The sequence below is a fragment of the Triturus cristatus genome, chromosome 8 (genome assembly GCF_964204655.1).
Source record: "Triturus cristatus chromosome 8, aTriCri1.1, whole genome shotgun sequence".
NCBI classification, from domain to species: Eukaryota; Metazoa; Chordata; class Amphibia; order Caudata; family Salamandridae; genus Triturus; species Triturus cristatus.
The window spans coordinates 818,305,999-818,329,179 of NC_140591.1; the positions used below are offsets into that span (position 1 = coordinate 818,305,999).

Sequence of the window (23,181 nt, forward strand, 5' to 3'; positions counted from 1 at the left end):
CGCCAACCATGCTAGGGTTTCTATTTACTTATTGTTGCTGTAAGGACTACAGTATATAGATTGGAGTCATTGGGAAGTTACCAATAGGTCCTTGAACATCAAAGCTAGATAGAAAACGTCTACTTCCGGTAAGCCAGATCCTCAGCTAGCTGATGCGTCATTTGGTATACAGTTCTAAGTGATATACAAGTGCTTTCTGCATTGGCTGAAGTTGCATCTTTTTTGCTGATAAGATTGGGACCTTCGGGGAGATTTCAGGTTATCAGATAAACAGGCAGAAGTCAGAAGTGATGGAATGGAACTCCCAGAGTAACAATTGCCTGGTAAGGGACTCAATAAGATACCTAGGAATCAAGGTGCATAAGAACTTAAAAGATGGGGCACGTTTGAATTTTGAGAAGATGGCAAGCGAGACTAAGAGGTTACTAAGATCCTGGGCAGGGCTTCCACTCTCTTTTTTAGGTAGGTCAACTATCCTGAAGATGTCTATACTACCCAAGTTCACGTTTTTGTTCACCTCAAAACCCCTAGAATTTAAGAAGGCCTGGTTTGACAAATGACAGGGAGATTTTACTATCTTTATCTGGGCCTCTAACGCCTCTAGAATTGCGTGGAAGAAACTTTGTAGGGGGAAACAGCAGGGAGGAATTGCTATCCCGCATATGCTTCAGTACTGCAAGACATTCCAATTTAAGGCAATGAGAATTTTAATGCAGGATCATCTGAAGTATTTACAAGCCATGACAAAGTCAGAGGGAGATGGATTTTTGTATAAATTCGGGCACCCAAAATACTTTAAGAAGGTGAAATTAAAGATTCTTCACGCAGCTTGTAAGTTATGGTTTCAAATTAGCAGGGCAGTTCAAATCCCGTATTATAGCAGCCATGCCCCAATATGGGCCTCTCCAGGAACCCCTGAACGTCTAAAGGACAAACATTCATCCCTGTTAGAAGAAGCAGGGATAACGAGATGGAACCAGTCACTTAATGGACAGATCTTAGTGGATTGGGAACAATTGTCATCTTTGTCGAATGGGAACATCTCCAGATTTAAGTACTATCAGCTGGTTAGCTGGACAAAATCACTATCAAAGGACGAAACGGGAAATGGAGACCTAAAGAAAATATTTCTAAAGGGTCCTTTACAACAAAAAGAGGTATCAGAGTGGTGTTGGCTATCGGGAGACATACAAAATCTCTGGCAAGTATCGATGTCTATGTTGTGATATGTTGTCAGTGCCGCTTCTCTCAGAAAAAAACATTTGTTTATGATACATAGGGCATATTGGTCACCGAAAAAGCTGACAAAGATGAATAAGCAGGTGGTTAAGAGCTGTCATAAATGTGGGGAGGAAATCTCCAGTCTCCAGTTGTTTTTGGCATGATGCAAGCCTGGTTCTCACAACAGTATTGGGTGTAAACCTGGAGGTAAGCAGGAGTTTATGTACCTTTGGGGGTTTGAATGAGGAGGAGGTGTCAGGAGTCAGGTTGGATAGGAAGCGGAGAAACCTGCTGTTCATGCTGGTACTTCTAGCTAGACGTGAGATCTGCATTAAGTGGATAACTCCGCACCCCCCTTAGAGGAGGGAGTGGTTGGACTTGGTACAAAGGGTGCTTATGTTGGATGAGAGCAGAGAGGGCATAAAGAAGCTTGATTTTTGGGATACTTGGGATAAGAACTTCTCATTTTAGTTTATTTTTACGGGTGTATCAAGTTATTTAAATATGTAAAGGCTGATTCAAATGCCCAATGATTGAGAAATTTCTGCAAGAACTACCGGGTACACGGTCTAAGACTGGTGCCCCAAAGTCCGTTTCCGTTTGGACTCCAAGGGACAGGAAGTCAGGGGATTCGTGCTTCGACACTCTACCGGTCGGAGGGAAGTGCGAAGCCCCTCTTCTTTGCATTCTGGTAGTTTATTGCACAAATGAGGAAGAAAAAAAAAGATTGGGACCTCAGTTCTCTTTCACTTGCCTACAGCACAGAGTTGTAAACTTGACCAAAATAATAGCCCTGAATACTTAAATCTTCTAATGTCTGGACTCCCAGTTACAAAACTCTTTCAATGTTTGAGGTGATAAGACACAAGCAATGCCACACAAATCTTACCTTCCAATGGCTTGGGTAGAAAATGAGCTGCTGGTTTTGTTTTCTTGACTCTGTTTCCTTTCATGACTTGCCCTTCTTTGTTGAGCCCCAGGAACCATGCCCGTCCAGATTCCTGCTGTCTGTACAACATTGATGAGTAGATGACATAATAGTTCTCAAAAACAGACTCCTTGAACTTGCACTCCATTGTAAAAAGTTCCTGTGGGAGAAAAAGTGAATTATTAATTTATTACTGTTGGAGACCAACATTAGCAGACATTGAAATAATGTTATTGGGTTTCTCAATTAGAGGTCATCCTCCTCAATTTGCAAGACTTCAATATTTAATGAGGCAGAACACTATTCTCCCTCTACTAGAGTTCGACCCAACAGTTCAATCTCTTTGACTTGTATCACTGTATTTTTCTTCTTTCAGGTATGAGCTTGCTTTCTTTCACACGGCCCGGTCAACAAGATTTCCCTGAATGATAATTTTATGTGTTTATTTATACACTTTTATACAGCATGGATCTTGTCCATGACCCATGAACAGTGCATTGAGATACTTTAGAGACACGGGCAGATTTACACTGAAATAGCACTCTGATACCATAACAAGTACAAAAGCCTATGCCTAAACATTTTGTACCTGAAGTTAGCAAAAAAATCAATCAATGGAATAATTGAATTAATCGCAGCTAGTCGTAATTTCTCCGTACTGAATCCTAGTACATTTTTTTTGCCTGCATTGCCACCTCAGATTAGATCTACCTCTATGCAAATTAGCTCTGGTCATGCTTTAAATGGAAACAGTCCAACCTGAATATTGAACCCCGGTCATCACCGAAGTTGAACACAAGCAACTGATAGAGCACCATGTTGTTCTGAAATTTGTAGGGGTGCATCATAATCACTGTTAGTCCGCATCCACATATTTAGCCGATTCATATCAACGTGTGATTTAGGATTGCAATACTAATGCAGCATTTATTAGAATGACTTAGGAATGTAGCCATGTTCTTTGTGAAGCTCGATGTCGTTGTTGTTTGCAAATGTATTTTAGTCAATGCATAATGACTGGGTTTCGTGTAATGTGATGTATTAGGTTTAAACGTGCACCATATTAAAGTCTGCACGTGTAGTTTTGCTTCCTCATATATGAAGTGCAAGGAAATCAATGCTTATAGAGTGATTATAGAAATGTGTGTTTAAAATTGTGTAAGTGCCTGATCGCATATACGCTTCAAGAGAAAGGCCTGTTCGTTCCTTATGTTAGCTAAATATTGTAGGCCGAAAATGATTTCCCTTGGTAAGGCTTTGAGTTTCAGAGACGTTAGAAAATCTCAAAGAAGTGGAAAGTTTCTCGTTCCCATGTTTGTTGCAGGTGCAAGGACACCTAACTCGTTAGAGAAGCCAACTCTTTGTTTCAGGAGTCAGGATGGCCTGAGAAGCCAGTATGGAAGTACACTGGAATGCAGGGATGATACCTTCAGTGGAGAAGTTGCCTGGGACCCAAGGTCAAGTTAACCGTCGTTGGATGAGAGACGTGTTTCACTGGAAAATCACTGGGAGAAGACCTGGCTGAAGAGTTGTGCCAGAGGGCGTGTTCTACGTTTTTGGGATTTTGAATTAGGGACAGAGTCCTATGGGTTGAGCAGTTGAGGTTTAGATGGGGAGCTAGAAGGAGCATCTTAGAACGAGCTCAGATTAAGTGAGTGCACTTCTAAGGAAGTCTTCACTTCTGACACCTTTTATCCTCTTGCCTGGTAAAATGGTAAGTATGGATGTCACCTTGGAGATAGAGTAGGGACAGACTAACTGATTTTCTTTTAGGTTAATGACTTCTAATGTAGAGATTGGAGTGATTATCGCTTGCCTGATGTTACTAGAGCTGACTATTCTTCTTATTCTGAGTCGGATAAGACTCCTGCGTAGGCTATTCTTTGTGTTAGTGCCTGTTTATTTTCTTAACCTTCGTGTTGAGGTGCTTGTATGTGCAGTTATTTTTGGCTTTGTAATAATCCCCTAAAATTTGAGATTCGGAGTCAGTGGTCCTTTAGAGTTCAAATTCTGTTTCCCTTTGATTATGTGTTAATATTGGATTTTCTACCCTCTACACTATTTAGCAGATAAAAAGATCCTGGTGACCTGAAAGGATTCTTGGTGATGGTAAGACAGATAAGAATGCGGCTTTATCACAACTCAAAACCAATTTCGGCCTAGTTAGGGCTTTTCATTTGTGTGTAGTTTGTTTCTATTGGCACAGTGAGCGTGGTACCCACATCCTGGCTTCCGTTTCACAGAAGACATCACACCAAAGAAAACAAATAAATAATGGGTGTAATGCTTCAGTTAGTCTCAGCCAATGGTAACTACTCAGGGCGGTATCCTAGACTACTGTTTTGTTCCCCACCATGCCACCTCAGATTAGACACATCCAAATGCAAATGAGTCTTCGTCCAACTCCAATAACACCAGTCCTGCCCAAACTGTCAAATCAGGTCCTCTCTAAATTGGAATACAAGGAACCCAAAACTGGTTTTGCTCTAGTTGGGGCTCTTCAGTCAAGTGCAGCTTTTTCCGGTGGCACAATGAGCAATGAATCCATGTCTGAACATACCTGTCGTACCTAGGGTATCACACTGAATTAAACAAAAAATTAAAGGGTGAAATGCTTGAATTAATCTCATGAACTTTTAATTACGCAGGACCACACCCCAGCCTACTGTTTGTTTGCCCAACATGCCTCCTCAGATTAAATCCATTCATATGCAAATCAGCCGTAGTAATTCTCCAATAGGAACAGTCCAGCCTAAACTGCCAAACCAGGTCCTCTCTGAACTGGAACACAAGCAACTCAAGACTGGTGTCACACTAGATGGGGCTCTTCAGTCAGGTTTGGCTTGGTTCCAGTGACACAGTGAGCACAGGGCCCAAGTCAGGACAGTTTTAAAAACATTTCACATATTAAGTGCATACTGTACATTGGAGCATGGAAGTAGCATGGGAAATGTACATAGAAATAAAAACATTTTCCTACTTTGCACCTTTCCTCAAGGAGGCATAATTTTCTGATGGAAAGTCTGATCGAATAATAGTATTAGCTGGGGCATGAAAAACCATAGTTGGTTGCCCTGTAATGCGCAAGTACGAGTAATAGACCAATCCTTGTCACAAAGAAGTACAAAGAGCTATTTGCGCTACAAAAAGGGCACTTTTATAACAAAAAAAAAATTAATGCTGGATAGCAAATACCATATCAAGACATTGAGCTGCTTTGTATCACTTTGCGTGACTGTGTGGTGGCGCAAAGTCTTGATAAATCTGTCCCATGGTTTACAATCAGAATACAAATTTAACCCTGGGTTTTTGCAGAGGGTAGGCTCATGGTCAGGCTGTCATTAAGGGTTCGGAAAGAAAAGGGCTCACAACATGGACGTCATTTGGAAGTAGTAAAAGGTCACAGTCTGTGACCTCTATCCTACTCCCTGCTGCTCTTGGCACTTCCTTACGGACCCCTGGCCTCAAAGAAGGTAAAGGTTCTGCCTCCTCTGACGCCAAGGGTCACAAAGGAAGTGGCAGGAGTAGCAGGGAGCAAGCTAGAGGTCACAGCTGCTACTCCTGGCTACCTCCAAATGACGTTTGTGGCTATCAAAGAGTGTAGAGTATATTGTGTTGAGAGAGAAGATATCATGGACATGGTGGGGCATGTTTGAAACAGAATGCAGATGCAGGGCATTAAGCAAACATTGCTAACGCCATGCTTCTCCATTCTAAAAGCGCAAGGATGCGCAATATTCACAAGAATGTGGCGCACCTCTGTGTTTCCAATAGCTCTGGCGCTGAGTTGAGCTGCCTAGCACCAACGCAGGCATTCTTGCACTATAGTGCAAGAGTGTCTGTGTTGGGAAAAATTATTGTTTATGTGCAGGTAGGTCTTCCTTCCTGCACATAAACAATCATTCATGGTGTTTTGAAACTTCTATTTGTGCTACTTAATTGCAGCACACACAGAAGTTTCAAAACGTCATTTTCATTTATTGTTTATGTGCAGGAAGGGTCACCTTCCTATACATACACAATCAATGCCAATGTGCTGTTTCTATGTGTGCTGCAAAAGGGAGCACACATGGAAACAGCAAACACGAGGAGAAATAAAACATTTCTCGGTGTTGTAGCAGGGTTTTCCCAGGTCTTAATTTTGGCGCTGCCTCCTATTTACACCACCCTTGTAAATAGGGGGCAGCGTCAAAATCAATGGGTGTTGTGGTGGAACGTCCACCGCAACACCCATTGCACTACTCTTTCATGCTGAGTACAGCGTGAGAGGGTGCCTTATTTACAAGGCAGCGTTAAGCCACGTTAAGTGGAATAATGCTTGGACGCTGAAAAGGCATTTGACAGGGTTGAATGGGCATACTTGTTCCACACTCTGAAATGGTTCGGCTTTGGTTCTAAATTTATCTCCTTGATTTCTCTCCTTTACTCTAACCCTAGAGCGGCTGTTTGTGCTAATGGATTGATATCTCCATTTTTTGATTTAGGGAGAGGGCTTCGCCAAGGTTGCCCCCTTTCGCCTTTCCTATTCAATTTGGCTTTGGAACCATTCCTATCAAAATTACGTCAAAGTCCCAATTTACATGGCTTTAAAACACTTAATTCTCATATTAAACTTGCAGCTTATGCAGATGATATTCTGCTCGTCATGTCTCAACCAATGGTCTCCATTCCTTCATTCCTAGCGGAAGTACAAGCTTATTCCAGCATTTCGGGTTACAAATTGAACAATGACAAATGTGAGATTTTGCCTTTAACAAAATATACCTTTAAGCCTGATTTTGCGACCTCTAATTTTACTTGGAGTTCTAACCACATTAAGTATTTAGGTTTATTTGTCACATCTTCATTATCAGACACAGTGTCATTGTGCATGAACAAATGTATACAAAAGATTTCAGATCTAACTGCCAGATGGCACCCCCTTTATTTATCATGGTGGGGCCGATTAGATACTATTAAAATGATGTTGCCACCCATAATTATCTATACTATTTCTAATATCCCAGTTCTCATCCCAACAAAAAATGTTAAGAAGATAAACTCCATTCTCTCTTCCTGACTTTGGAATAAGAAGAAACTTCGAATGTCCATACTTAGATTAACTCGCCCCAAATCTGAGGGAGGAGTCAACTTTCCTGACTTCCCGACATACCATAAGGCATTCCTTCTACGCCAAGCTTCTCTGTGGCTGAGCGACCCTAAAGGGAGTTGCCCTTTATGGGCCACAATTGAGCGTCTTTTTTTATCCCCTTTTTCCTTTGATGCATATCTTTCATTCTCACGTAAACCGCAAACCTTATCTACTCCCATTATTAAATTGACCTCTAAGCTACTACTGCCTCTATTCCCTTTTCCCCACAATACAGTTGAATCTTTTCTTAGTTCTACAATATGGCACAACAAAAGTTTACTTATTCGGAATAAACCATTCTATTGGAAGTCCTGGCAACGGAAAGGTCTCACCTGGATACATCAGCTATTGTCACACTCGGATTTTCTGCCTTTTTCCTCACTTAGTCACTCATTTAACTTACCTGCTTCATTTATACACAAATACCTTATACTTAAAAGAGCTATGTTAGATGTATACACCCATTTGATAGCGACAACTAGTGTTTCAAGTACCCCAGAATCCTCCTCACAATTACGAACATTGTTAATGACCACATCCAAAGCATCCACATTATATCATTTTCTACATGACATGGGCACCATTCGACAGAAATCTAAAGTTGAAGAGGCCTGGGAACGAGATTTAACAATCTCTTGGTCTGTGTCTTCATGGGATAAATTATGGACCAGGATTCGTAAGTCCTCCAGAGCTGCAAGCACAATGCAAACTTTGTTTTTTGTTTACAATAGACTTTTCTTGTCACCTACTGCTTTGAGTAAGACTTATACCACTGCGCCTGATATTTGTTGGACTTGTTCTTCTCCAAAGGCTGATTTATTCCATATGTTATTATCTTGTCCTATTGTACTTACTTTCTGGAAGCAAGTTTGGTCTCAAATGAATTTGATTTTTGGAACTGTATTCCCTTTTTCTTAAACTCATGTTTTTCTAGGTAGTTTGTCATCTTGCTGGGAGAATATTATGTTTAACGTTAAAATAGTTGATTTATTATTGGCAGTTGCATTTCAGCAAATCACAACAAACTGAAATGACTTTTCTAAAATTTCTTATAGGGCATGGTGGTATGCTGTTTGCCATAATCACAGGTTGGATAGCTCTTTTGTATGTCCTGTACACTTGGCGACGAAACGATTGGATTTATGGTCACCTATTACAATTTATTTAGATGCATGTGCTAAGCGTTCTTTTCAACTGCATCCAATTCAGCAGGAAGTTTTAAAACCCCCTTGAATACCCCTACTTCTTCCTAAATTATTTGATATTTAAGCATTTATGTTATTGTTTTGAGCATTCTCTTTCGTTTATTTTCCTTTTTAACCCAATTCATGAATTACATTGTAACTTTTCTTTTGTGTGACATGCATTTCATATGATGTATTATGTTGTCATATCTTGGTTTTTCTTATTAATAAAATCTTTTGAACTTAAAAAGTGGACTAACGCTGCCTTGTAAATAAGACAAAGCCTCTATCCCCACCACAACGTCACTGTAAGAGACATTGTGATGGTGCTAGGGCCTTGTAAATATGCCCCGGTGTGTTAGATTTAATGGATGGTGGAAGCGAACAGGAGGTAAGAAGGTCAGGGGTAAATAATTTAAGTTTTTAAGTTACAAAAGACTTTTTGTAACAATGGAATTGAGAGAATATTTATCCTGTCAAGCCTTCTCAGAGTTTCTTTACTGTCAGAGGGAGAAAAAGAAACTGCATACAGGTCAACCAAGTATGTATATTTTAGGGCTCAGCTGGAAAACACTGATTGTATTTGTGTTTTACGTGATTGGGTTCCTGGATTACATAGTTCTCAGAAGGAAACAGCACTTTAATGTAATTTGAGGCTGAAACAAGATTGAAAACCGGGAAAGAAAAAATAGCAATATGCAGAAAGATGAAAGGTGGAGAGATGTCCTAATCATTGCATTATGTTGATTTTTTTAGAGCATTAACATACAGCCATTGGAACACATTCATAAAGAAATATGCACTTGTTTTTAAATCGAATGTTAAATCACAGTTTGGGTGATTTATAAACACTTTAAATAGCATTTGTTGTAATTACCCAGTTTGATGCTATCAATACCCAAAGGATAAAAGGATGCATTGGTTTTAAATTATGAAGTGCATGGTCTTACCCACACAAAAACACACATACATGTACAGATGTGTGTTTGCATACCCTCACATGTGTGCCAGAACATGCACACATGTGTAAGCCCACACATGTGTGCATTTGTGCACCAATATATGAGCGCCCAAGCACACACACATGCATGTTTAAGCCCACAAACATGCACACAAATGCAGATACATAAATTCCTATATCTTCCCTGACCCAGGTGTTTAATTGTTAGACCTATCATCCTTAGGGTGGTCTTCCCCCAACTTTTTGCCTGCTTACTTTGCTGTATCAATTGTGTTGGCCTTGGGACTCTGAGCACTTTACCACTGCTAACCAGTGCTAAAGTGCATGTGCTTCTCCCCTAAGCATAGTGACATTGGTATATACCAGAGTGGCATATTTAGTATATATATAGGTCTCTTGAAAAGTGGTGTACCATATACCCAGGGTCTGTAATATAAATGCTACTAGTGGGCCTGCAACACCAATTGAGCCATCCATGGAAGAAGCCTCTCAAACCAGTCACAGGCCTGCCATTGCAGGGCCTATGTGTGCAGTTTACTGTCACTTTGACTTCACATTTAAAAGCACTTGCCAATCCTTAAAATCCCCTTTTTCTTACACATAGGTCACCCCTAAGGTAGCCCTATGGGCAGTGTGCTGTGTAAGTAAAAGGAAGGACATGTACTTTTAAGTTTTACGTGCTGTGGTAGTGACAAACAGCTAAATTTGTTTTCACTACTGTGAAGCCTCCTACTCTTATAGGCCAGCATTAAATATCCCTTTAAACACTTTAAAGCTGTAATTCCATATTAGAAAAGGAGTAGCTACATCATGTTTCATATCTTTGGAATGGTAATGATACATTTTAGAAATGCCACTTTTAGAATGTGGACATTTCTCTGCTATTAACTTAGCTATGTGGGCCTTCAGCCTGTCTCCAATACACGTCTGGGCTGGGTAACAGCTGCACTGTGTGCAGTCCCCTTAGAAAGACACAAACACAGGAAGGGTGGGAGTGAGAGAGGACTCATCCGCATTCTTCTGCATTCTGATACCCTCCCTGAGCAGGAAGAGGGAGGAGCTCACACTTACATCTGAATAGGCTGAGTCCTGTCCCCACATAAAGAACCGATTACCCCCCACAGATAGCCTGGCAGACAGGCTGGGATGAAAGATGACCAGTGCAATCAAGGAGCTGCTTTTTAAGTCATCTCCACTTGAAAGGCACATTTGGGTAAAAGTAATGGGGCTCTGACCGTATCAAATCAGTAAATTACTGGACCTTTGAAGAAGAACTCTGCCAGGAGTAAGAAATGCTTTGCTACAAGTATTGCCACTCTGCTTGATTGACTGTTCTAAGGAACTGCTTCACTTCTGTGCTGAGCTACCCCTGCTGCCTGCTGATCTCTGCCCTGTTGAGGGCAAGGACTGGAACCATCTCTCTTGAACCCAGAGTGACTCTCAGGGCTTGCTGGCTTGCCGGTTTGCCTCCTGTCTTCTGAATTCAAAAGGACACAAAATACTTCCTACAATCCTGCTGGTGCTGCTGGACCATTTTTGACTCCTACCCTTGCCTGAGGTGCCTCCGCCAGTCCTATGCCTCAGAAGTGGATTCTTGCAGCTTTTCCTACATCAACGTTGAAGCAGTGGTGACTTTGTGCTGATTGGAATTGAAGCATTGCCTTCAACACCAATGCAGCGGCCACTCGATGACAGCGATTCTACAGCTGGCATGGCTTGACGATGACAGACAATGCAGCTCAATGATGATGCAGTGCCTGCATCATACAGGGGTTCGTCAATGAAGCTTCAATCGATTGCGCAGATCTGCGCCGACGCTTGCCTCTATCCACGGGATCGACAACAACTCGGTCCCTCCTCGACTCCTCGCCTCGAGTCCTTGATGTCCACGCTTTGCTCCATCCAAGGCACTTTGTTAGGGGGACCTGTCTGAGTCCTGTAGCCGGCCTGCCCTACATCACGGTCAGCCAGAACTTTGGTATTACCTAGGTCTAGCGGGGCCTCAAGTAACCTTTTAGTGCTATTGATGTCTAAGCACTATTACTGGTTTATTATTTAAAAATTCATAACTTCGGTTCCACTTTTGAGATTTTTGTCATTTTGGTCTTGGTTGTCTCATAAAAGTATTCTTTTTTTTCCTAGACCTGTGTGAAGTCTTTTTGTGGTGTTTTCACTGTGTTACTGTGTGTGTGTGTCTGTGTGTGTGTTGCACAAATACTTTAGACATTGCCTCTTAAGCTAAGCCTGCCTGCTCTGTGCCAACCTACCAGAGGGTGAACACGGGTTAATTTACAATGTGTAGCTAGCTTTCAATGCCTAGGAATGTGGTCCCTACTTGCACAGGGTGCAAATCTCTGCCAACTAGAGACCCAGGGGCAGATTTATAAGCCCCTTGCGCCACTCTTGCGTCACTTCTAACATGGGAAAAGTGAGGCAAAAGTGGCGGAAGGGGCTGGTAAATTTGCCCCCCAGTTTCTAACAATAATATATTATCATATATATTGCCATTGTGTCCCACCCAATGAGCTGCACAGCGATGTAGCTGAAAGAAGACAAATGTAAAGTAAAATCTAGACTCAAGTAGAAGGTTACTTGTTGAAATATTGACAACACAAGCATAGTGCTAAAAACATATCATGACCGAAATATCGAGGACCAAAATATCTACAAGGTAAGTGCATACAGGTAAGTATAGACTTGCTATTCCAACATCCACTATATTCTAATAGCACAATATTCTGGGATGATATTAAATTGGAATTTCGATCCAAAAATGATAATTTTGTGTGACATGTGAGGGTTGGTCAGGAAGAGTTTATAATGTTGCACCTAATATTATACAATGCATATAATTTGATATAAGGTATTGCTGGAACTCACACTACAACCGTAGACTAATATTCCTGCATTTCCTTACAATGAATTCTCGACTTTGTTGCCAGCTTCAGATTGGCTTTCTAATAAACGTCTTTATGTGTTGGCTGGCTACCTTCGCAAATTCATTTATTTCTTTTGTTACTGTGATTTCTGGAGGGAAAGTTCTTCTATGCATTCATTGCTCTCTTTTGAGAAAATAGAATGTTTTAGCTCATGACCTTCACCTGCTTTTACTTTCAGAATGTGACCAAGTCTCGAGGTGGTCCTCTCCTGAAAGATGCTTACTTCGTTGCTATGTTTATTCCCTATAGAAATCTGAACGTCTCACCTTCTTCTCTCCATAATCCCTTTCCTTCAATTTATACAGATTTGCATTTTAAATCTTTTCTCGTAAGCCATGCTTTGGTTAATTCACAATTTCACTAGCCAATTAGAGGTGTCTCATGTGTGTCTTCATTAGGTCTTTCCTTAGCGAAGACCTTTTGATTTTACTAAATCTATATACAAGTAATATTCATATATATATATATGTGTGTGTGTGTGTGTGCGCGTGCGTGCGTGTGTGTGTGTGTGTGTGTGCTTTCAGCCAGCCCTCTTCATCCATGGGTCTGTAGTAATGGGATTCACATTTTTATTTAGCCCCACATGGTGCACTGGGTCAGTCCACTTGGCTACTGAGAGTGGTGGCATTCTGCTCTTTCACAGGGAGCGCATCCTCACACAACGTAGTTCATTTCAGGGAATGCGCAGTGGACTCTGACTTTTTAAGACCAAAAAATATTTTCGCTCTTAGCCAATACTTTTTTGGGTCTCGCCTAACCCAGTGCTTGCGCTGGTCTGGCCGAGACTTTAAGTGAGGGCTTCAAAAAAATGCTACCACCGGCTACAGCTTGCAGTGCATGTGCGCGGGTGACCGCTTGAGCAGAGGCGCCATATGGCGTGATTACTGCGGCACGTGCACCCCTCGCGCACATGCACTGCAAGCTGTGGCCAGCGGTAGCATTTTGCCCCGCGATCACTTTCACTTTGGCCCCGCGGCATGCTTTTCGCGCGCGCTTGTTGATGGATGTATTGCATCTGCCTAACTCTTACTAAAGCCCAACGATAATATAGCAGTCCATCTCTAAGAGTGCTTCCACAAGGTCTAGAACTCCCCCAGCCCCAAGGACAATATCTTATTGCAGTTTTAAAAAGAATTAACCTGTCTGTTGTTTCAATGCCACTTCGCAACATGGATGTCTTGTTTCTGTGCAATCTGTGGAAATTCTGCATTCTGTAATTGAGCCCTATTACATCCGCAATACTTGACACTGTTTTGCATATCATTAAAAGTATGCTACCCCATTTCCTGTTTTACTTCAATTATGTGGGATGCTCACTTATAAGAGCTGTAGCTTCTGTTTACATTTTGATATTCTGTTCTCTCGGACTTTGGGTTTATTCGTTGGCTGTTTGATTTATATTCTCTCTTTCTTGTAAGCCATAACTGGTAACTTTTGTAAAGTGCTCTGCTGCCTTCAGGGGGAATTCCGAATAGCTCCCAGTACTACTACCTTGCACGTAGCTGCTTCGCTGATCGGTAGCATCGAAGACTTAAATCACATATCTCTAGCTCTCAGATGACTAAATACAGTGACTATCTATGGAAACCAGGTGTGTGCTCAAATAGCTTGCCTCATACACAATCGTGCACTAACCAACTGAAAACTGATTTTCTCTGAAGGTGAGTGCAATTGTCTGTAGTACTGATCAATTGCACTTTGAGATTTCTGACTTTTGCCGCACACTATGTTCTGTCCTGAGAATCTAGAACTTACTTCTTGCAGCTTTTGTGACCCCCAGTCACACCCTTCTATTACCAAGCATTGGCATAGCCAATGGCTCTCGCTTTTGGGACCTTATAAGTATTTAGTTATGCAGCACAATATCCTTGGTGCAACAACATCAACTGTTGCATGGCTAAACACGTATAAGGTCCCAATGGCGAGACCTATTTGCTATGCCAATGCTTGTTCTATATTGGCAAGGCCCTGGCAGCTTCCTCAAAAATAACATTTTACCAAAAAGAAATGTCAAAACAAGCATTCACAACACGAGATGGCTGGCAGCAAACACCAAACCTATTGGTTTTGCTAATGCTTGTTTTTTTGGATGAAAGAGTTATAGAACTGAACATAAAGATCAATTGCGGCCTCAGCAATGGTGTGTTGATTGATAACACAACCTACATTATCTACACGGTAGGCCTCTCCCAACGCAACTGAACTTTCCATGCTCTGCATTGCTCCCCTATGTGAAGTGACATTTGCTGCACTTTGACATAGCACTGGAACCATGTTTGAAATTGATGTTTGTAGTGGAAATATGGCCGCCCCTGCATGTGGTACCCAAGATGACCACAAAATATTGCCTTAACTCAGAACAGACTCCTCCTAACCTGAAATTATTACCCCCAAAGTCTTCTTTTATTACCATTGTTCAAAACCTCAGTATTCCTGAGCTGCACATTCTTTATTTTGCACCGGTTGTTCTTCATGTCTTTTGAAACTTTTTATGAAGTTCCCTCACAGTTTACAAAACGCCATTCTATTGCAGACTATAGCTGCCTTTGCAAATGCAGATTTCGCGTTACAGCTCCTTTTCAACAATCTGGATGATTAGTGACTTTCATCAGTAATAGTTTACATACATCCATTGCAGGTTTTATTTTTTACTTTTTCCTACAGAAGAAGGAATTCGAATGAAAGAAAAGAGATTTTGGGGGGAAAGAAATGTTAGCTTCTAGCAAACAGAAACCATGTCTGGGTGTATAAAAGCTGCATATTAGTAAATAGGACTTCATTCGCAATGATCCAGACATTCTTAAACAATCAACCCTTTAGGGAGAGCTGCAGCTTCCATTACATTCCATTAAATGCAAACTCCAATATATTCACAATTCCTTCCACAGCTAGGTAGGAATTATATTCTCACATTGCATCATGTCATCAACCCAATTCTCTGTGTGTACATTGTGCTGTTTGTGTGCACTATAGGCGCCTTAATCTTGTCAAGATAATCGATATGCGGCCACAATAGCACTGATCCTACAAGATTTATCCATTGTGGCGAATTGTGTGCAGTTCTTATAATGAATGTTTGAGTAGCATCTTTTAATAATACATGGATATTGAAAACAGGTTCATTGGCAGCTTCACAGTCTAGGTATTGGTTTCTTGCCACATAATCTAAAGAAAATATCAAGCAAGATGCAAAAAACCTCAGCAGCGGGATACAATTGAGATCTCCGAATCCCTGTGCATTCCTGTATTGTGAACTCAACCTTTCATCATACTTCGGCTGACCAATGAGTGCCATTGATAAAGGCATTTGAACTCATATTTATTTATTTGCTGTGCACCTTGGATAGGTGATCTGTACAAAGATAACATGAATCAGTACATAAGAACTAGGCGGAGGATTGTAAATGTATTTGAGACATAGGGTCGTGGGTTAGATGTTACAGAATGAGAATGATTGTCACAATGTGCCAGATGCATTAAGAAACTGTTTTGCGATTTCCTAATTGTGAATCCTTGCGATTCGCAATTAAGAAAACGCAAAACAGCATGCATGAAAGTGTGTTAAACACTTTTCGTGATTCCTAGGGGATCGCAAATGACCTACCTCATGAATATTAATGAGGTAGGTCGCAGTTTGCGACCCCCTAGGAATCGCAAAAATCAAAAGGATGGTGGCCTGCTGGGGTCAGTAGACCACCATATCTGTGACTGCTTTTAAATAAAGCATTTTTTTTTAATGTAGCCCATTTTCCTTAAAGAAAAATGGGATGCGTTTCTAAAACTAAAATGAAAAGTTTTCTATTAATTTTTTCCTGCTCTTAAAAAATGCTGTAACAAACATCCCCAATTTGCGAATGAATGGGTCACCACCTACTTAAAGTAGGTGGTAAAATGCGAATGTTTTGTGACCGCATTTCGGTCACAAAACATTCCTACATACCAAAGTGATTCGGTATTAGGAAGGGACGCCCTAAACACGCCCCTTCCTAGTAGCGAATCTCAAACTCACTTTGCGATTCAGGATCAGGCTACCAAATCGCAAAATATGGTTTACTGCATCTGAAAAGCATTTTTTTGCATTCGTACACGGGCCGATTCTGCGAATCAGCCCCTTTGCGAAGACAAAAATGTTTTATGCATGTGCCCCGATGAGTTTAGTTGTCAGAGCCTAGGAAGTGACCATATTTGGGAAAAATGAAGGGACTAATTGATTTGATGGTGGTGTGAGATGCTATTTTGAAAGAGGTCAGAGGTGGCAGATTTTGGGTTGATGTGGAATACATTCCAATGGAAAGACCTGTGGATTTGGAGAGGTTGAAGCAGTGTTGGGTTTGTGATCTGAATAGAGGACATATGAGTGGAGTTCGATGGTCTGTGAAAGGTAATATGTAAGAGACTAAAGATACATTTCACGACCAAATGGCTGACTTTTTGCCCACCCTTTGGTTAAACGTGTGCCACCCGCCTGACGTCTGAGGAGATTATGAAGTGATTCTTAGAAGGACCAGGATGCTGGTTGTACATCTGTATTATTTTACAAACATTCATATCAGGATGTAGTTGTATTCTTGCGTGCTAAGGATTCAGTGTCTGAGCAGAGTACGAAGTGGGGTGGAGTGGATTGTGTGGTTCTTCTACTGATTAAAACTAGATATAGAGGGTGGGTTGAGAGTATAAGACGGAGAGCTGCACTTCTCTCTTTCAATTGTCTCCAATGCTGTGACACAGAAGATTACTGAACTGGAATGAGAGACACTTCCTGTGGGAAATGCTGGATCCAGTTTGGGCCAGGCCTTGGATTAGGAAGTTCTGGGCAGCCAATCAATCTAGGGAAATAAGTACCCTCAGATCAATAAAATCAATCTCCATTTGCAGGTCATCTAGAATGACTCTAATAAGTGATGTGGTACTGGGGGCCAGATAGAAGCCCAGATAAACTAAATTCTGTTAAGGTGCAGTCAGTGAATATATACGGTAGAAAATGGATGTGTTTGTTTAACTAACAGCACGCCATTATGAAAACTTGTCAATCTGAGTTATGGGATCCAGGGGACGGTAATGTCAAGTCCAAGGAAGCAAACTTGTGTTTAGTGATTTCCAGTATTATTTAATCACCAAACCTACTTAATTTCTGGAGACAAAACATGAAGGTAGAGAAAATTAAATGGAGATGGCTCAGTATTCTAGTAGTGTCATACAGTTGATGATTGAACATTAACTTCCCTATTTTTGATGCAAAGAGTCCAATCCAAGTTATTGCCTGACATAAAAGTGTAGACTGCTACTAGCCGGGACAACTGTATGTCTGCCACTTTAGACAGGAGGTTTTGTTATATAACTCCAGCCAATCAAGCCACAGTGTGACATCTCATAACACAGTAAGATTACTATGATTCAAATTTATACCTAAATCCCATGTTCACCCTCAAGGGTATCTTGGCACTGAACAACAGATGTTTATTGTTGCGCATTTTAATGGTAGTCAGTTTACCAACCTTGGAAAGATGGAAGTCAGAACCCAGGCAGGTCAAACACAGATCCCTGCATTGAATGTACCAATCCGCTCAGCCACCAGACTTGGTTTTTGATCACAGACTATTGAGTGTAAGATATGCCTTTTATAACACATAGTCATACTCCATTACAGTGAGTCAGGTAATAAGCCAGCACGTAGATGGCTGGCTGTACACATAGCTAATCAACACTTTGAAGCTAGACTGTATCCTGTGATACTGTTTACATAGGTTTTTGATTATTAAGCAAAAAAGGCCACTTTTACGCTTGAAAACAAAGGCCCTTATTTATGACACCGCGGCAGTGTAAACAATGCTACACACTACGCCCTATTTACAAAGTGACGCATCTAGGCAGATGCGTCACTTTGTAAAGTTCTGAGCTACATTATACCTACATCAGGTATAATGTATGCAAGGTGGGTGTTCCCACTTACAAAAGCCTCATAGAAGTGGGCAGTGAAATCTATGAGATGTCACTGCACCACTTTTACAACTTGACTCCATCACAACCCTTACACCTGCTTCAAGCAGGTGTAAGGAGTGATGCAGGGCTTTGCTCTTGGGACTCCCCCATGTGTAATGAAACATTTCTGGAGTTGCGTCAATTTACTTAAACACTCCAGCAATGCGTCATAAATGCGCCGCCAGATACGTCAGGATTTCTGACGTATCTGTGCAATTCTTGCGATATGGAGCACCACAGTGTAAATACGGCGCCTATATGGTGTTGCAATGATGGCGCAATCAAAAGTGTTGCATCGCTGTTTTTCCCCAGCAATGCATCACTTTTCATAAATGATTTAGGCAGAGCTTTACACGCATCGAGGGCCGATACCGGTATCTGTTTTCGGGATAGAAATGGGGAGGTTGAAGGAGAATGGGTTGTATCACGGGGAAAATATTTTCTGTTGATGACACAAAATAAATAAGTTATAAGAGACAAATGAATTTTAGAGTTCCATGTCTGTATGTTGAACTATACGTTGGAATTCTGCGCTTAAATGATGGTGTAAGCCTATGTTTATCAGCTTCAAAATTTTAACCGGGGTGTTTTCATGAATAGGGCCCATTGGGGTCTAGAAAAGAGTGGAACATCCAGAATCATTAGTTGAGGTCTAAAATGAAGTCTAGAAAACAGAAAGATGTTGGAATTTTACAGAGGGCAGGTGCAGCCACTATATCAGCATTGCAATGTACAATTTAATATGAAACTATTTCCAATCAAGTTACAAGTATTACAGAGTCGTTTCAAGGCATGAGCAAACTTGTCTCTGGCCCAATGCCCCTGCCTTTCAGGGGGCCCCCTGATAGAGTCAGCTCTGTTCTGCACAGAGTCTTGCCTTGATGAGTTAGAATAATTCTTAGACACATTGTTAAAAAAAACTGTATTTATTTAATTTATTTTTAATGTGGGTGATGTGTGAGGGTCTATTACAAACATTTTGCAGAGAAATGTGTTTATGCTTCATGCAGCATCTATAAAAAAAGGTTCTTTTAGATTAAAAAATATGAAAAATAGTAAGGTGTCACATATATTATTTGCAGCAATTTTAGTGAGCTGTTGGTGTGTTAGAATGTTGAAAACACATCACTAGCCCTGAATATTAGATGTAAAGACATTTAGAATTTGTACCAGTGTGCCTGAGCACTGCCTGTGACCTCGCCAAAGGGGGCATTAAGGAGCTGAAATTGGATCATAAATTCAAAGCTGTTCCAAACAGGGCCCCCCAAAATACGTTTGGCCCTGGTACCCAAAATCCTTAAGATGTCCCTGAAGTATTATTTTCCTTCTACCAATGACTAATGCCTTAAGGAAGCAATTCCGACTTCAAATGTGTCTCCTACTTGACAGTTCAAGCTGTGAACTCGGAAAGCGGAATCATCATTTTGATTACAATCACCTTGGCAACAGATTATGACATCAGAAACACAGCATCGTGGCTCCATTGAAAGGTTAAAGAGGAGACTAATTTACTCTGAGCTGGGGAGCGGGGAAATTACTGTCAGCCACAACAAAGGGATAGGACAAAACTCCCACTGTAATCTTTTTCTATGTCTGACTCACTGTAAAAATGGCTCATAAAAAGCTTAACTATGAAAATGCATTTGTGGGCTGTGCAAATAGAAATATTCCTTCTTTATCAATTCATTATTTCTGCAATTTCAGGATGGCTCTGAAAGGGAGCATTTCATCTAGATGTGAAAGAACTCTAACCTCACTTTAAGAATAATAAAGGAAATGCCATTTTTGTATGAGACGCCACAAACTCTGGGTCTCTTTTATGGGAGTTTGGTGTGTGCTGCACTAAAGTGAAAGGGCAGGAATGCACAATATTTATGCAATACAGTGCCTTCTGGTCCTTTCTCCCTGTACTGGTGCCGTTTTGGTAGCCTAGCATCAATGTAGGAACCCTTGCATCATTGTGCCCCTGTTGCATATAGGATGCTTTTTGTGAAGGAGGGGGCACCTTCCTGCACAACAATAATTCTAGGAGGCATTTTCATTTTTCTTTCTGTGCTGAAAGAGGAAAAAACAAGGGGAAAAAACTATTTCTTCTTGTTATGCCTCACCTCGAGATGCGTAAGGATTTGGCGCTTCCCCGGTTTACATGATTTTGTAAATCCGGAGCAGCGTCAAATTCCAAGGGTTTTGCATGGGAAACCCACTGCAATGTCCATGAAATGCCTCCCGGGTGCAGAGCAAGGCACGTCAGCGATTTGCGCTTCATTGCCTTACTCATGATTTATGAGGCCACTCAAAGCCAGGCAGGGTTGCTTTACCTGGCTTCATAAATGTGATTGAGAGCCCTGCATCACGCATGTACCAGTTTACGTGGGTTAAAAGTGATGCAGAGATCTCCTAAATAAGACCCTTGGTGCTAAATAATTGGTGTAAATATTACTGAGTTTTATTACGTCTAAGAAGGTGCAGGCCTGGGACACAGGTATCATGCTCCATGAACATAAAAGAAAGACTTGTCAAAGTAATTAATTCATGGCTGAGGCTCAACTAGTTAAAAAAAAACGGTATTAATTCTGAAAATACATTTATATTTTTTGAAAATATAGCATGAGAAGACAGACAGGTTTAAGCAATAGTTGTCTTTCGTTCTTTTGATCTTACCTAATTATATTGTCAACATTAATAATGTAAATTTGAAAATACCTTAAAACCACGTAAATGGTCTGGGTTTTGATTCCCATGCCAGTCTGGTGGTTGTGACGTATGGTGCTATGCTATTCATACTTTTAGTTTTTGTCTCTCTAACGGAAACTGGACAATTCACAGCAGCAAATCCATTCTTGAAGCAGGGTAATATTTTAAACATTATTAATGGCATTAATAAAACCATTGTCATCCTTGAACTCAAAGCTACAGAGCTGAGACATTGATGTGAGTGTGATTTGTTTATAATGCATTTGAATTGGGAATAATAACTCAAATGTGTATGCTCACTAGACAAATGAGCTTGGCAACCTTCCAATGCCTTCTTGACATCCAGGATCCTAGCCTAGTTGCCAAAAGTTATCATCACATACTAATTTTATTTCTTTTGTCTGAATAAATGACAGGAATGTCATGGCATCCTCGTACAAATTTCAGATCAGCTGTGTCAACTTTGTCATTGTTGTGTGTGTATGCATGAGTCAGCGAGTGGCGAGGTGGGTGGAGAGCGTGTCATTGGGAGCCTCCTTTCATTTGTCTTGAGATTGCTCTCAAACTTTTGAATCACCCATTTTTGGAAACGCCTATAAGTGTCATCCCAGATACATGGTGGACTTGGCACCATTACTATCATTTCAGCCTGCAAATGTCTTCAGGGTATCATCAAGGGATATCTATTGATTATTGGAAGCAGGGTTGACCCTGTGGGCCCCCAGGTTGTGCCGAACTCGAGTTGGAATCAAAGAATTCATATGAAGAAATCATATGATACGCTATTCATAGTCATTGGTCCTAGTCAAAACGACTTAGTCCTGAGGAGACCCTTACAATCAGATTGGGTCGAAACGTCGACATCCTATCCTTGGCTCACTTCTCTATATTGGATATTATAAATATGCCCTATTTGCTAGTGCATTTCCTTAGTAGGATGAGCCTGGGTTGTTCAGTGTCTTGTGTTCACATCTCTTTATTGTCCCATTCAATTGAGCACTGCATCATTTGCACTTTATGTACAAAAAGTATACATTTGATTGAGGAGATTTTTTTGCTAATATAGATTAACAAAAGAAACCCGTGCCAGACTGCTCATTGTGTGTTAAAATTGAGAAATGTTCTCTATATCATAGGAGTTACTGCATTAAGTGCAAGAATCACTCATCTAGGGTGTGATTCCAACCTACTGAATGATGCTCACGACACCATGTACATATATTTAATGCTTTCCTCAGTCCGTGTGGGCATATAGGGCTGTCCTTTTATATGTACATGAAATAATGTCGGGTGCATGTACACTGACTGGGTATGTTTGTGTGTAAACATTGGCCTACATCTTTTTAATTCTTTGAAGAAATTGAAGCTCTTTCCAAGGAGAACAATTTTTCAGATTTATGATCAGTTACTTAAGAAAGGTTATTGTCCTACATGAAAATGCACTGCCTATGCACACTCCTCCATATTTTATTATTCACCATTCTTTCTTGTTTTGTTGCTGGTCTCTGTGTCAAGGGTATCCTACTTCTTGCCCAGACAGGTAACTTATGATGGTTATTTACTGCCATACAAATTTATCATTCCGCCTGCGCGCGTTTGTGTCAAACAATTTGAAGTATGGATCCCAGTGTATTAAAAAGTACAGAAGAGCGACAACAACACAAATCTAGACAAACCACTGCACATTACCGTGACCTATCCTGGCTTTTGTGGACTCCAAGAAGTTTGGTCATTTTTTATGTGCAATAAGCCATCCATCAAGTTCCAACATCAACAAGCTGCTTGATAAATCTATTGCTTTCTCCTGGCCACAGCAACTCACTTGGCAGCATGTAGCGTGGAAAGCTGACTGCAGGGATAGACTCTAAGCCAATGTGATTTAAGTATATGTGTTCCTGGATAGCACCGACAGCCGAGCAGCATATACATTTTTGGTGATCTCAGACTCGCTCTTCCATGGCCAAAGTTAACAAGATCAAGGAGAATGGCAGAAACCATACATAAATATCAGCCTTAAATGGCATTGCAGGATTTTTTTTTCAATTATATATTTTCAGTCTTCACAATACGACTAGAAGAGGATGATATCAAAATTTTACGTAATCGCTTTAGTAGATTAAATGGCAATAAAAACATGACAGCAT

General features: G+C 40.8%; 1 protein-coding gene across 2 annotated transcripts in view; it reads right to left on the reverse strand.

The window, feature by feature from the left end:
- The window catches only part of FGF14 (fibroblast growth factor 14), a 1,410,348-nt gene that overhangs the window by 20,501 nt on the left and 1,366,666 nt on the right, over nt 1-23,181 (reverse strand). For both annotated transcript variants that reach the window (XM_085622269.1, XM_085622270.1), the window contains exon 4: nt 2,111-2,309. In XM_085622269.1, coding sequence (XP_085478395.1) covers nt 2,111-2,309 — 199 coding nt within the window. The remainder of the gene's footprint in view (nt 1-2,110; nt 2,310-23,181) is intronic.